Here is a 15,875-nt window from a genome sequence, read left to right on the forward strand (position 1 = left end):
GCCTATTCTTGATATAAGCCTGCATATCATTATTTTCCCCCACTTGCTGAGTACTCTATGTGCTCACACTTGCTATTTTCCCTATACCATGCGATATGTATGCTGCTGCTCAGTGAGTGAAGATGTTGAAGACTATTAAGGCGAGGTTGTGACGTTCTAGGCGCGTGTCTCCCGGTCAGTTGCCTGCGGTGTTGTTGGGCACTAGTGCTTCTGTTCCGCTGCAGATATCTTTATAGAAGACAATATATGTCAATTGCTGTAAGAGTTTAACGTTTATTTAATAAAAGTATTGCTTTTTTTACTTCACCTGTGACGTCCTTATGTGTGTTGAACATCCTGGGCACACATAAGCCGCATCTGATTTTGGTAGTTAAAACCGGGTGTGACACTTGCTGGTGCTGGCTTAGTGTAACTCTCACCAGGGATCTATAGATGATCAGCATTAAGGTCTACTTCATACCCTTCTACAACAAGGAATTATACAAGTATGAGTACAAAAGCACTAAGCAAGATCCATATAGCAATTAGTGTACATCATGAACCAAGGATGGTTGTACAGTGTTATCACCATACCTTCAAGTGCTCAACCAATAATCGAGCAATGCAGGGTTTTGTAAAAGTGTTGTAATTGTAAACGCCAAGTTTTTATCAAGTTCAACTACTTATCAGAACATCACAGGATAGAACCAAATGGTTGTTCATTTTCCTGCCATGAACATCGCTTCGTAACCCTGAAGTTGGGAGTGAAATCACAATTCAAGACTCTAATCAGAGGTGTGTATAACTGTACCCACAACATGGCATGCATGACACTGGATGCCTCACATACTGAGATGTGTATGACATGGTCATGACCAACAACATCTTTCTCCACCTACGGACTTATTGTGATTCTAGGGCTAGCTTGATCTAGATGGACAAGGGTAGCCTGTAGCACCGAGCCATGACTCAACAACCAGTGAACCAGGCCCATGTCTACCGACTGTCATACAATATAGAGCTGTTCAGGACAACATTTTAAGTCCTACCTCCTAGGTCATCTTTTAAGGGGACATCTCCCTTCCCCCTCCCCCTCCCCCTCCCCCTCCCCCTCCCCTGCAGAATTACACCAGCTAGGAAATACAAAGATAACTGCCCAGCCAATCGGGATTGTAGTAAATGCATCAATTATGGCATTGGATATTCATCCAAGGTTGTTGTTATCTTAACAAGTTCAAGCATGCAAGAATGGATAAATAATTGAGTCTTCCACTGCACTCACATAGCACTAGTCAAGTTTCATGATCATGTTGGATTGTCATTAATCATCATAATGTTGTGCTCTAACTAGTTTGCTAGATTACTATGACATGAAAGTGATATCCATATAGAGTAGGTTTGAAAACTATACTTGAAAATATTCAATGAGTATGAGAAAGGTTGGATACTTGCCTGGAACCTGGAATGATTCCGAGTACTATGGATCAAACTAAATCTGATACCCTGGGTCAGTTCTAAAGACTGTAAAATAGATCGAATCAAAAGACTCGATGAGACGAGGTTCTCTTAAGATATAAGTATTAAGTAATTGGGATTCACATGAATTAGGTCAATGCATGATGGTTATAGCCCCCGCTTAATATTATTAGCTCAATGTCTAAGAGGGAAATGGTCTCTAGTTTATTTTGAGGAAATGAGAGTTGAAAGCAATCTGAATAATTAAGAAGCCTATTTTTCTAACAATTTTATTAGTTAGAAAATGGTTCAAATGGAATTAAAGTCCATTTAATGGATTTATCAAGAATGAAGATATCGTTGATTAGAATTTAGGTTAAATGGGGTGTTTTGCTAATGATGGCAAAATCCTGACCTTTAACCCAATTTGGCCCAGCCCAAGCCCCAGCCCTACCTTGGCCCAGGCCCAGCCCAGCCTAGCTCAGCCCAACCCTAGCCCCACGGTCCCAGGTGAATGCCTCCACCTGGACCAGACCAAGCCAAGTAAAACCCTAGCCTCCAGCTGGACCAGACTCAGTTGGTCTCGGTCTCATTCGCCTCCTTCTCCTTTTTCTCTCGCGCTTGGCTCCTCTTTCTGTGATGCCTTGGTCATGCTACCCTGGCCACTTTGGCCACCTTCGCTGCGTCAGTCAACCACTGACAAGCTCACCTCAGTCTCCTCTCTCCTTTCCCCTTGGTCGCGGTGCCTCTCCGCCCTTGGCACGGTTGATTGAGCATCCTAAGGTATAACCCTAGCTCGACTCACTACATTGGCCGCTGCTAGCAAGCTCTGGAGGAGCTCATCTACCTTCATTGCCACCTCCTCTCCTCCTCGGTGGGTGGTAGTGCTCAACCCCCATGGATCTCACAGCCACCGCCTCCCGCTGGCCTGGGCCCCGGCCTTGGCTCGTGGGACTCAGTGGTGCTCCCAGGAGCTCCTCCATGTCCCTCACCTCGACCTCGACTCTTCCCTACTCCTCATCTAGGTTTTGGCAGTGGCACTCGACCACAGGGCCTCACAGCTGCCATCGTCATGTCGACTTCCTTCCTCGACTCTGACGATCTGGTGGTGCTCTTGAAGCCCCATTGTGCCACAACTTTGACTTCTTCTTCCCTTTCCTCTTTATCTTAGCTTGGTGTTGGCGCTCGGTCGTGAGGCCTCACAATCATCACCACCTTAGTCAGCCTTGGCGTCAACTCCGGCGCTACGGTGGTGCTCAAGGAGTAACGCCGTGAACCTGGGCCTCGGCTGTGTTTCCCTCCTTCCTCTTCCTAAGCTTGATGGGGTGTCTTGGCCTTGGCCATGTTGCCAATGCCACGCTAAGATCTCCTCGCATCCTTAGTGCCACTTGTTGCTATGAGACGGCAGTGGGGCTCTGCCCTACTGCTACTCTAGCACCGGCATGGCTACCATCACCGTCTCCCTGTCGTGCCCTGGCTCGACCCTATGGTAATTCTATTGTTCTCCTTCCCTTGGTGGCATGCCTATGTTGCTCAATGATGCATGATGTTGTGGTGCCTATGATGCTTACTGTGATGCTTAGATTGTTATGCTCAGTGATCAATTTTACAGCTAGTATATGCATGCCCTGATTAAACCTTATTATGATACTAGCTGCTAAAGATATGAAAATGATGAATAAACATGCTAAGAGCATCAACTCTAGTGATGTGATGATCATGATGAAAATCGGAGCACACCCATTACCTATTTGCCTATTTTTCATGTTAAAACCGAGATGCAACTAATGTTGGTCCTTGTGGTGATGTTCACGTGATTATTCTGTCCTCAAAGTTCATTCAATTCCTAGCATGCTATATGAACAAGCATTTGGTATTCTTGATCTTAAATCCTACACATGCTAGTATGATTGTTCATTATCTATCTTACATGATTAAGATCTAGAAACCATGAAAACACACCTTTCTTGGTGTGTTGATTCTAGATGGTGATGTGATGCTTTTAAACTTGATGTCGTTGATGATTCCTCCTTCACCTCCTCTTCTCCTCTTTGCTCTCCTTCATTGCACCATGATGTTAACCATGAACTTGAGCAAAGAAGAAAGAAGGGAGAAGAGAGGAGAGGATGAGCTTACCAGAGACCACCCTCTGCTGAATGGCATTAGGGTTTCTATGGTGGCTACCCCTTGTATTTATAGATGGAAACTTCCCTTTTTCCTATTATCTTGTAAATGCTTTTCTCCAATTTTTCATGGCTTGGTTTATAAGCTATGTGACATGTGGCATGGTGAAGTTTTACCGTGCATGGCAATTTGGTTTGTGGCATTACCACCTAAACCGGCTTAAGTGACACTTAGGGGTATTTGGTCCTTTCGGCTATTTGATGGCATTCTTGTGAATTTTTTGGGGTGCTTGGAGGCTAAATTGGTACTTTAGACTGCATGGTCGAATTTTGTATTTATAGAAGGTGTATAATTTGCATTTTGTCTCTTGGCAATTAGTTAATAATTGCACTAGGGTCCTTGGATGGGTTGGTTTGCTATTTTTTGAAACTAGAGGGGTTTTTATGCCAAGTAACATTGGCTTGAAAAGTCAAAACTGCATTACTTGGATTTTGGAATATTTTCCTAAAGTGTCATGCTTAACTAGGTGTGAGCTAGTTAATAGTCACATCTAGTTAATCATAGGGGGTTTAGGAAAATAGTTGGCTGACTGGGTTTTGCAGGTGCCTCCTATAGTAAAATGCTCTCTATGGAGAAGCAAGCATTCCCCAAACATCTCCTCCTCCCCCTTAGATGATGTATAAGTTAAATGCAGATGTAAAGCATGAACTCATGTAACTCTTTATGTAAGAAGAAACATTGTAATAAAAATTAAACATTTAATTTATAAGTGTATGTGTGTATGTGTATGCCATGTATGGGATGAAATGCAATGCAGTAGATAGTAGGTCACACTACGAGCTACAGCGACCTCCTGACTACTGAAATGCAATGCAATAGATAGTAGGTCACACTACAATGCATCCCTCATCACTACCAATTCACCCAAAATCGGCACTGATGTATCATTGTCGGTTCCTAGCAAAACTAGGCAGCCACCCATCTATTCGGGCAAAAACCTGCAGTGATAATAAATATCACCTATCACTGCCGGTTTGTATAAAGAACCAGCAGTTATATTTATTACTTCACTATCAGTTCATGATAAAAATGGCACTAAACCAGCTAAATGGAACCAGCTCAGGAAATATCTAAGTCCTCCAGCTGAACCTCTATATCCTATCTCTCCCTCTCGGAGCGAGATCCTCTGACATTAAGTCATCGTGATGTGGTCACTGATATGTGGGCCGACTCTCAATGGGCCCCACATGTCAGTGACAATGTTACGGTATGACGTAACGTCAGAGGAACCCCTCCCTCCCTCTCCACCCCTTATTCCCCCTCTTTCGCTCTCTTGGCCTCCTTCCTCACCGGCCTCCTTGGCCTCTTCCCCCAACTCGCTCCTCTGACCCTGCCCCTATGAAGCACAGCCCCTTGCGAGATCCATGGCGGGATCCGACGGGGATCCACTGCGGGATCCAGCCATGGATCTTGCTAGGGGCGAAGATCCACTGTGGGATACGACCATAGTTGGTGCTCTCCAACAGCGTCCACTTGCTGCAGGGCGGATCCACGCGCGAGGTGGCGCTCAGGGTCCATGTCGGGATGGCAGGATCCACGGAACACGCAAGATGTCCTCCCCCAAAATCGGAAGAGGACGAGCCTCCGGCCAGAAATCATGGAGGTATGTGTACGTGGCCCATGAAGATGTCATTCACTGTGCGGCCGAGTTCCCAATGGCAAGTTCAGTGCAATAGTGTTTGGCCTCTCGGCCTTGAAGCAGTAGTAGCCTACTAGGTCTCGTCGAGTCATCCTCCCAGGCGGCTTTTCTCCAGGATGAACAAATCCTTCTAACTGTTGTCGCTCTGCATCTTCTCCTTTTACTCTAAAAACTCTCACCGTGCATCTATGGTCTGACTCATTGTGTGAAGCGACTGCCTCTCCTCATCCTCGGGTTTTTTTAGAGGGTACATTCGAGGACGCACACAACCCACACACACTACACTCACACATGCGCACCCGTGCGCGTCCCTCAGTGTGCGAGCATGCACAAAGATAGATTAGAGGCCCCTAGACCCTCAGTGTGCGAGCATGCACAATCCTACTTAATGCGCGCGCATGTGCGTACCCTATGTAGCATCTAGGCCTTTAGATAAGTGGTAAGTATTTTGATGATTAAAAACCGGCACTAATAGGTGTTTCCTGCTTTTTTTTAAAAACGTGGCGGTTGCCGCCAGTACAGTGCCATTTTCAAATTTTGGACGTTGCCAGAAATAGACACGCATACATATCAAGTTTCATCACAGCATATATACACAAGCACATATAAATTTTATTTATAAAACATCAAGTCTCGTCACAATATATATACACTGCATACTTATCAAGTTTCATTACAATAATCTTATGGAGTTTAAGATTTCTTATGAACCGATGGGTCTGAACTCTGCCCTTTTTTATGGGTTGAAGGTAACGAGAAAGACGATCCAATTTCATGGAACCTAAAAATTAGTCATCAATGTGTATACCGCCTACCTCAGGATCTTCCGGCAGGATCGAATCCTCTGTGTTGAAGCTGTGCATGAATTCCATTACATAAAAACCACATAAATTATTGCTCGGACCCTACTTCCTACAAGGAAAGCCATGTCGTACTGTCCATTCTTTTGGGTATGGCCTGTATCTAATGCTCTTCTTTGTGTATCGCGGGTACACTCTGTATGTGTGTGATTATTACCGTAAGTAGACTTAGATTCAATCAAATCAAATATTACAAGAGCAGTAACAAAATGGTTGGTTTTTACCTTCGTAGCAAGTCAATGACGGGTTGGTAGGTTTCTTTCGGATTATTTTGTGAGTCAAAAATAAATATCTTGCTAATATCTGACTGGATGACAAGAAGGATCCAGTGAAAACTCTATATAGGTCACTATAGGTTAGTTGGTCCTAATTTCTAATGATGTATTACTCAAAAAGAGTAGAAACACGTACCCCAGTGGTAGGGTAAAAGTATGTATTTCTTTAATTGTAGCACCAGAAGACACTTCAATACATAGTCCTCGGTTTTCTTTAGGTCGGTAGATTTCATCATTGTCGCGTTGACAAGATATGGTTGATGAATCCCACATGCATGATGCACTCCTTCCTGCATCTTTGTACCTCCATTCTACACAAGGAATAAGTTAAGATATTCAATACAATGGTACAAAAATGTATATTGTGAATTATACGTATACGACACTTACAGAGTCCAACAACTCAAGATAGACACGTCGAGGGTATAATGCTGGTACAGTCGATACATTTCCTCAAAGAATATAAAAATACTGTCGTCCCCGTGGAAGAGATCTTGTTCCTTGACTCTGGCCTTGAAATTTCCGAAGTTGATATGTCAGTTTGGCCCACTCGTCCGGCATGACCAACAATTTGCCCAGCTTAAATTGCCATCTCTCGGCTGCTTTGGGTGCCACAGACTCGTTAAGAAATTGCTCTCTTGTCATATTGGCATCCTTAAGGAATCTTTCTAGTTGTTGTTCTTCCTGTACCTGGTCGATAGAAGCCTCCCTCAAGGATTTCTTTCCTTTGATACGCTCATAGTCTGATTGACACTTAGCCACAGCAGGTTTGCTCAGCGTCAAGAGAAACTTTTTCGTTTCTGCAGTGAAGATAGAATTTAAAGAAGAAGTTTGAATTGGATAAATTCTGAAAAAACTCTACACGCCAAATAGTTCGGTGCTTAAGCGTTGTACATACCGGAGTATTGTTTCAGAAGAGTGACTTCAAGTTTGTACATGCCAGATAATCCAACAAAGTGAAGTTAGATATGCTGGAGTATTAATCAGAAGGGGAATTTCTAGTTGAACACGCCGGATGGTCCGGCACATATATCGAAGGCATCTCTGGAGTAAAGCCTAGATGAATTATTTGTGTTCACTGGAAGACTGACTTATACATGCCAGATGGTCCGGCGCATACATTGAAGGCTTCGCCAGAGTATTTAGAGCTGTAACGGCTAGTTTTGGGTGGACGATTCACATCGGATGGTCCGGTGTTTGGAGGCTGTGTATGCCGGATCATCCGGCGTTCATGAAAAATGTGGGTGATTGGGCAACAGCTAGTTTTGAACCTCTAGCCTATATATACCCTCTCATTTCATCTTACAGGGCAACCTTGCGATTCAGAATAGCTGAAACACTTAGTGTATGATTAGGAGACAAAGGAGTGCACTAGAGTGATTTGCAAAGTTCTTAATTGAAGATTAAGGATATCATTAGTGCAAGAAGAGTAGAAAATGTGTATCTAGCTAAAGTCTAGGCTTGATTTGGGTCAAATGAAGCTATTAGCTTGTTACTCTTGGTGGTTGGAAACATCTAGCCGATCTTAGTGATTGAAAGTGTCTTGGTGAGCTATTGGAGTTCTTGTAGGAGCCTCAAGAGGAAACTTTATGCTTGGTGTAGGGATCGGTGACGTCCTAAGAGGGGAGTAAATTAGGACACCTAAAACTAATCGGATCCAAAAACTTCATAAGATAAACCTATATCAATTTTTATCTAAATGTGCTCTAAATTTATTTAGTGTGTCTACCTTACCGCTCAAAAGGGTTTGCAACCTATAACCAGTCCTAGCAAACTACTCTAGGAAGCTAAACAAGCAAAGGTAGATTGCAAGTATGTAGATGCGAAAACATAAAGAAGGTAGAGAGAGCAAACTCAGCACAAATAATTTTATTTTGTAGTATCGATGGCATAAACATCACCCCTAATTCATGTTGGAGCAGCCACCTAGACTATTGCTCCCGGATAGCACCCGGTTATGACCCTTGAGCCACCTAGGCCTCAAGTAGATTGAGTCACCAAGCTACAAAGGCAAAATCTCACCACAAGCCTCTCTTCTGGTCACTTGCGACCATCTTCACTTCGGAGTTTGAGCCACCAAGGCAAGGGTCTTCACGTCCTCGTACAAGCTTCTTGCCAGCGCTTCATATCAAGTCAGAGGGTCAACAAGCTTGAGCCACGAAGGCTCACGGTGCCGGGGTGTCACCAAGACTCTAAGGTGCCGACGTATTACTTGGTACAATGTAGGATCACTCATTGATACCCTCTCTAGGCAACAATATCTAGCAACAACTCTCTTTATGCCTAATAGCACTAATCGCTCCCTTAATCTTATGTTAATTGCCTTGAATGATAACTTTTAATACTTTGGTTGCTTGGATGCCTTCTCAAGTGTCTATGAGCTTTCCTGGACTCTAGCACCTTCAAATGATCGAATGGGAGGGGGGAGGGGGTATTGATAATCTTAACCCCACGAACTAGCCATTGCCCCAACGGTCATTTTTTTTTGAACACTGGAAGGTCCAGCATAAACCTACTCACACACACTTGATCATCTGGCGTGTACCTTTTCCAAAAGCTAGCTGTCACTAGCTGTTATTGCTCTAAAATGCTCCGATGAAGCCTCCTGTTCACAGGCCGGACCATCTGGAGAGTATAACTCCTTTCTCCACTGAGCCGAGAGAAAAACTCTGGAAAACACTCCACTGAAGCTTCCAGTGTAGACGTCTTTTCATCACCGGACCATCCGGCGTTCAGACTCCTTCTGCCATCGAGAAACACTACTCCTGGAAAATGCTCTAGTGTGTTCACCATCTCAACGCCGGACCATCCGACGTGTAATCAGAAGGACCTCTTCTAAGTCAAAACACTCCGGCATGTACAATTCTCTGATCGTCGGACCATCCAGCGTATGTAATCTTTTCTGAGCTTATCCAATTCACACTTCTTTAAGCTCTAACTTATGTGGTTTCTTCATGTATTGCATCCATAAGACCTATTAAAGTATATACTTGATAAACATGTTAGTCATATTGACTATATTATCATTAATCATCAAAATCACATACATACCTAAAAGAGTCATGTTCGCTATACTTGGTTTGAAGCCCACCAATCCGAAGATGTAGATGTGGTTATCACTAGAGAGTACTTGAGTCTTGGTGACTCGAGGAGGAGCGATATTCCTTTAAACATTTACTTTCTTGCAAGTTAATGTTCTGCAATTCTTTTTTTGTTGTAGCTTATATATTTTCTTGCTTAGTATTATATCAAATTTGGTCATTATTGTTATTTTACTATTTATCTATATTAAAATTATTTATTTGTTTTAGAGTTTCATTGAAATAGTTTTAATTAAGATCGAATTCACTCTTATCTTAAACCATTCGATTCTTTCACTCTACGTCTAGCCCGAGACTCATCTCGGGAGTAACTAGAGGTTAAAATCGCTGGGCAGGCTCGTGAGATCAGAGATCGAACCCACGACCGATCGTTCTTTCCACTGGGAACCGGACCAACCGAGCTAAGGCTCGGTCCTCACTCATCCACGGGTTTGATCTGAGGCTCTGCGCACCGGTCCTCAACCAACAACTGGTGGTCAGTGGATCATTAAAGTTTTTTTTCCATCAGATTTCTTTAATTTATCTGAAGCATAAATGTTTTTTTTATGAACTTTAGATACATCGATGTTAGGAAAACTGCATCGAGTGTAGCGTGATCTGTTAGCAAAGTTGGGCTCTCTACTTGCAGTCTTGCAGCATTTATCGGTTTTTTTATTGATTTTAAAAGTTAGACAGATGTAGGCTCTGTAATTGCGGAGCCTTCAATTTTCTGCACAAAACTGCCTTTTGAACAACCGTTGGGATAAAGATGGTGTTATCGGAGCTTGTTGATTTGTTATTGATTGATGTATTTTTGCCAGTTTTTTAATGGAAGGCAGGAACATTGTCGCTCAATCAAGAAGAGAACACGAAGTTTATGTTCAATTTTTTTTTTGCCAGTTAAACACTTTATTTTGGGTAGATTTTTGCACATCTTGGTATAATTAGGCCAATGGACGATGCTGTGAGATTGATGTGCAGGGTCATATTAACGTACAAAACAATAACGAGTTGAGGCTTATATTTCCCAGAGTTTATTCAGGTGGAGTGAGACGAAACACTTCTACCTGAAACTAATTATTTCTCCCATGTGACTAATTAGAGCAACTGGTATTAGTTTCATGATAGCTATAATCATCATTCTGTTATTTGTTTGATTTTTTCCCAAATACCTAACATGTGTTTGATTTGCGGTGAAGAAATCATTAGCAAAATGTGATATGTATATTTTTCTTGCATCTTGGATGGAGAATATTGTTAACAGTACACAGAATTGAAGAAATCATTGGATTTGGATTTGAAAAATACACTTGGCGCCCTCCCCAACCATTGGATTTGGATGATGATCCAACCATCGCTCCCCATCTTCAACCTCAACAAAACTCCCGTTCTTGAACCTCCCATCTTTGGATGTTTTCAGTCGACGCTCGGTGGTGCCAGGCCGTCCCTTTGCCTCCCCCACCGATGTCACCGCTCATCACCCGTGCCTCCGGAAACGGAAATTTCAATCTATTGTAGTATAGCAAATGTGGAGAAATAAACAACAAATACAGTGAATTTGTTTTTCTTTGCCCCAACTGGACTGACAGTTCATGTCGGGTCTTGGTTCAAAAATGCTAGAGCTATTATTTAATTTGTTCAATACCATCGCAAAGAGAGCGAGTTGTAAAAAGCCATCGTAAAGATCGGGGGTCCCAGGTGCCTTCGCAAAGCGCTAAATAGTATAACTGGCTAACTGAAGCAACACTCGTCTCTGAATTCAGATGTTTACTCCATGTAAGAGCCCACGCAACAACTGCACTGACACAACTGTTACCACTAAATCAACCATAGCACAGGCAGGCTAAATAATAAAACTATGGATTACCTATATGAGTTATGAACTGCTAACCATCTACTCTGTTTTAGCGACATCATGATCGGAAGCTATGGGCAAGAATATAAGTTGCATCTCCCACATAATCAACGTCGTATGACTGGTACTCCTCCCTTTCCGCCCAAGAAACTACAAATAGCAGGAAGCACCACAGCACCGAAGAGGCTTTGCTTCACCAATCACCACATTACATCGCCGAAAACAGAAGCCACCATGTTCTCACCAACAGCACTACAGCAAAACATCAGACCTTTCACACTGTATCTGCTAATGCTATACACACTAGAGATGAAGAAGTTGCTTGTCTACAACAGAGCTTCACAGGTTGCCTTATTGTGGCCTGTTTGCTTGCACCTGCTGCAGAGTCTTACAAGAGTGGTTATCTTGTTGGGGTTAGACCGCTTCCTTCTTGGTTTATCTGATGTACGTGGCTTGGGAGGCGGAATTAAATTTGCCCCAGCACTCAAATCAACGGTATCCATGTCAGGTATTAGGAAGATTGTTCCTGAGTAAGTCAGCTGGTAGCTTTCTATTCTAAAGAACTTTGAGCAGTAGTCATAGAAAGATCGCCCAGTCCTGTTAAACACAGCAACAGCATGCATGCAAGGGAGGACAGAAAGTTGCCACCTCCGGCACGTGCATTCCCAATTTGCAAGGTTAACGACAAAAATTGCATTGCACCGCACTTCAAACACAGTGTCGGAGGAGCACAGCACAGTCATCTTACCGGCCTTCAACATCTCTTCCTCCACTTTGTATTCCATGGTAGGCGTTAAATGCCCTGGCCACACCTTGCAAGCTTCACGCCTTGATTCTATTACCTCCATAATTTTCATTCTCAATGAGTCTATCATCAGCACAATCGAACCCTCCTTCTTGGTTGGTATCCAGTTATTGAAGGCATCAACAATGTTCGAGGAGAAATGATCATACCGACAGCCTCTGAAAATGGCATCCGACCAATGCTCTGGCTTGCTTGCAATGATCCAGTCAGCAGCTTCACTGGATATATTCCTTATGCTCTCAATGGATATGTTAAAATCCTCGATGCTGCATGCTTGGGCTGCACGAGTAAAATCCTCAATAATCCCCTCCCTGATTTGTTGTGACCATGGTCCCTTTCTTAGCTCTCCTTTGAATTCCTCCATGATATGATGCAAACAGAAGGCATGGTGGCTGTCTTCAAACACTTGAGCAACAGCAGCATCCAGACCCTTTTTGTCCACTGGACAAGAATGTCATGGCATTGAAAGGGTAGTTGTGATTTTGGAGAGGAATTCTCAGCTGCATTAAGAACCAAACCCGATGACTCGGCCAAAGCAGCACAAACAAGTTAAGAGGAGCGATTTTTTCTCTTCTTCTTGATGGCGTCCCCCCCACCCCCTCCTCTCCCTCCCCGCTGGTGCTCAACACGAGCCCGGTGACCACCCACCTTGCAACCCCTCCCCCACTATGCTCCTTCCCCTTATCTGCGCTTGCCCCCCCCCCCCCTTCTACCATGGTTCTTCTTCCATGGGGAGAACTAAGGTGCAGCGTTGGCTTCAAGATACTCCCAACTCCGCTTCGGTCGAGATGTCTGCCCTGTCTGCGTCGCTCCCAGCTCCGTCGCCTCCAGTGAAGGGGAAAGCGGTGCTCCAGAGCATTGTTGTGCCTTCCGTTCAACCCGACCCCTCAGGCTTCATGGCTGCTGCCCGTAAGGCGCACGGCCCCTTGGCGCTTCCTCGGGGTAGTGCTTACACGGGGGTGTCCCGTGGCTGTTCTTCATCCCGCTCTTGCCGTCCTTGCCGTCTGGTGCTGCCGACACTGACGGCTGGACGTTAGTCACCAATCGCTGGTGGGCCCCTGCGAAGAGGGCGGGCTCAGGGCACCAACCCCTGCCGTGCCGCAGCTTGCCTGCGACCCTGGACGACAGGTGTCTTAACTGCCTATACCGTCGGGCGGAGTGCCACCTACCGCCGTGATGCTTTCGCTGTTGTGGATTCTGGCATCAAGCAAAGGATTGCAAGTGCCCACGTCCTCGGTCGGCCGGCTCTGGTGATGCTGGTCGACGTCGTCAGATTGTTTATTTCTCCTCGGGTTGTTCCATTCCTGTCGGCTTAGCGGCGGACGCGACCACCCCGGTTGGCTCGGTCGCCTCTGGCAGCCTTCCCGCTGGCGGTGCTCTCATGCCGCCTGGGTCTGCAGCAGCCGGACCTACACCGCCAAAATCACCTTCATGGACTCAGAACTTTGCTCCGTCACCGGCTGATGGGGATCCTCGCCATGACAACCCTGGCCCATTGGCAGCTGTGCGGGAGGCTGCAGCTTTGGTTCCTCTGTCTAGCTCCGAGTGTTGTATCGTGCCATGGACAGATGTGTTCTTTGCTCAGGAGGGCGATCTCCGGTGGGTGCTCCTTGCTTATGCGAATCGCGCAAGGCAAGGTTTCCAGCCACAGCTGCTCTCCGATGACATCTCTGGGTCCCCCGGCGTCCCGGCCAGTGAGTTCAGCATTAAGTCCTTCCATCCGGACAACTTCCTGTTCGTTTGCCGATCTCAGGCTGCTAGAGACTCTATCTTGGCCGCCAGCGGCCGGACGGCGTCCGCGGGCACCGTGTGGTACTTTCGACCATGGACTCGGGTCGCCTTCGCTTCCGCTGGCAACCTCCACTTCCGTGTGGTCCTGGCTCTGCGCGGTATCCCTCCCCACACTTGGTCCATCTCCACCGCTCAGCAGATCCTCGGTCACCATTGTTAGGTGGAAAAGCTCGCGGATGACGTTGATTTACTTGCATGGAATGACCTCGCTGTTCTTCAGGTGATTGCTTGGTGTGATCAGCCAGATGCCATCCCCAGTGCTGTCACTCTGGAGGTGCCTGAGCCTCGCGCGGCGGTCCGCTACGATGATCCAGAGCTCCAACGCCTCGTCAGTCGTCTATCACCGATTCACCGTACATCATGGAGGCTGATTCTTTAAGATACCGGGTCGACGTCCAGATCGTTTCCGTGGTAGAATTTCGGGTACCTTCCTCTTCCAGTTCAGATGGGTCCATCCCGTCCGAGGACGGCGACGAGGAATGGTATGGCAAGCTTGCGAGCGGTTTGGGTCGCGACGGCCTCCCTCGTGGAAGACGCATCTCTACCTTCCGCTGCCTGCTTCGTCTGGAGGACGTGCTCATGGTGTTATTTGGGCGGCTGGAGTTCTACCGTCGGTGGAGGCTCGTCGGCATGTTGTCTTCGGTTCCTTCGCCGGTTAGCCTTCCAAAATCACCTCGGTGTCCACACCTCCGTTCACGGGCGTACCTGCAGGGTTCCTGGCTTTCCTCACTTTACATGACGGGTCCTCGGAGCTTCCTGTCCTCCCTCGTGACCCTGCTGCGCCCAGGGTCTACGACCCTATGCTGGATGAGTCTCGGGGTCTGCCTCTGATGGAATCTCTTCCCTGGATTCTGGACGCTGTCAGCGCCGCGGACTACCGTTCGGCGTTGCGTAGGTCTCCACTGGTCACTTCCAGCCAGGTCGTTCAAATGACCCCCTCTGCTGTCCATGCTACGGACCGTTTGTCCCAGGCGTTGGAGTCTTTGCTCCCGCTCGTTGGTCTTGGCTTGCCTGGCACTCGGACTCCCTTGGGCTGCCGGTCTGGGCCTCGGGTGGGCTGCACCACTCGCGGCTCACATGGCCCGCCTATGCGTTCTCGACAATGCTTTCGTGGTCTTGTTTATTGCTGGACGCGCTACAGGATCTCTTCGACACGGCGCCTGGGAAGCGTTTCGAGCCCTGTCCGCGATTGCCCTGCGGCCACCCCTTCCACGGTGGGGACCTTCCTCCAGCTGTTTGCTCCTTCTCTACTGAGCACGTTCGGATGGAGAATTATAATATCTACTCAATTGTAGAGCCCGGCGTGATGTCGTTCGCTCGATGGTGGCCGATCACAATGCCTCTATTTGTGTGTTTGCTTGAAACAAAGCTTGATGTACTCTCTGCTTACTTATTTAATGAGATCTGCGGGTCCTCCTTCTACTGCTACTTGCCGACGTCGGACCCACGTGGTGGAATTTTGGTGGCTTGCCGGCATCCTCTTTCTTTGTCAGCTGTCCGACTGGGGGCTTACTCTGTCTCCGTTCAGGTTGTCTCGCCAACGGAGGTCAGCTTCCTTTTAACAGCTGTGTATGGCCCTACGGAGGAGGGGTAGAAGGAGCCCTTTCTCGCTGAGCTCTCTGAGGTTCATGTGCTGATGTCAGGTGCCTAGTTAGTCCTCAACGACTTTAACATGATCTCATTGGCTTCGGACAAGAACAATAGTATTATTAACCGAAGATCCATCGCTCAATTCCGAAGCTTCACCTCCGACCACGAGCTTAAGGACCTCCATTTATTCGGTCGTCGTTACACTTGGTCGAACGAGCGTTCCTCCCCTACTCTCGTACGGCTAGATCGAGCTCTTGTTTCCATCGATTGGGATACGATGTTCCCAGACAACTTCTTGCAAGCGTTGTCCTTCCAGTGCTCCGACCACTGCCCCCTGTTGCTGTCCACCTCGCTGCGCATCA

General features: G+C 46.3%; 1 protein-coding gene across 1 annotated transcript; it reads right to left on the reverse strand.

Annotated features, from left to right (window-relative positions):
* Positions 1-11,653: 11,653 nt before the first annotated feature.
* Positions 11,654-12,496, reverse strand: LOC133886556 (uncharacterized). The gene has a single exon (XM_062326223.1). The coding sequence runs from the start codon at positions 12,494-12,496 to the stop codon at positions 11,654-11,656; it is 843 nt and encodes a 280-aa protein (XP_062182207.1).
* Between the last annotated feature and the right edge of the window lie 3,379 nt (positions 12,497-15,875).

The sequence above is a fragment of the Phragmites australis genome, chromosome 12 (assembly GCF_958298935.1).
Source record: "Phragmites australis chromosome 12, lpPhrAust1.1, whole genome shotgun sequence".
NCBI lineage: Eukaryota > Viridiplantae > Streptophyta > Magnoliopsida > Poales > Poaceae > Phragmites > Phragmites australis.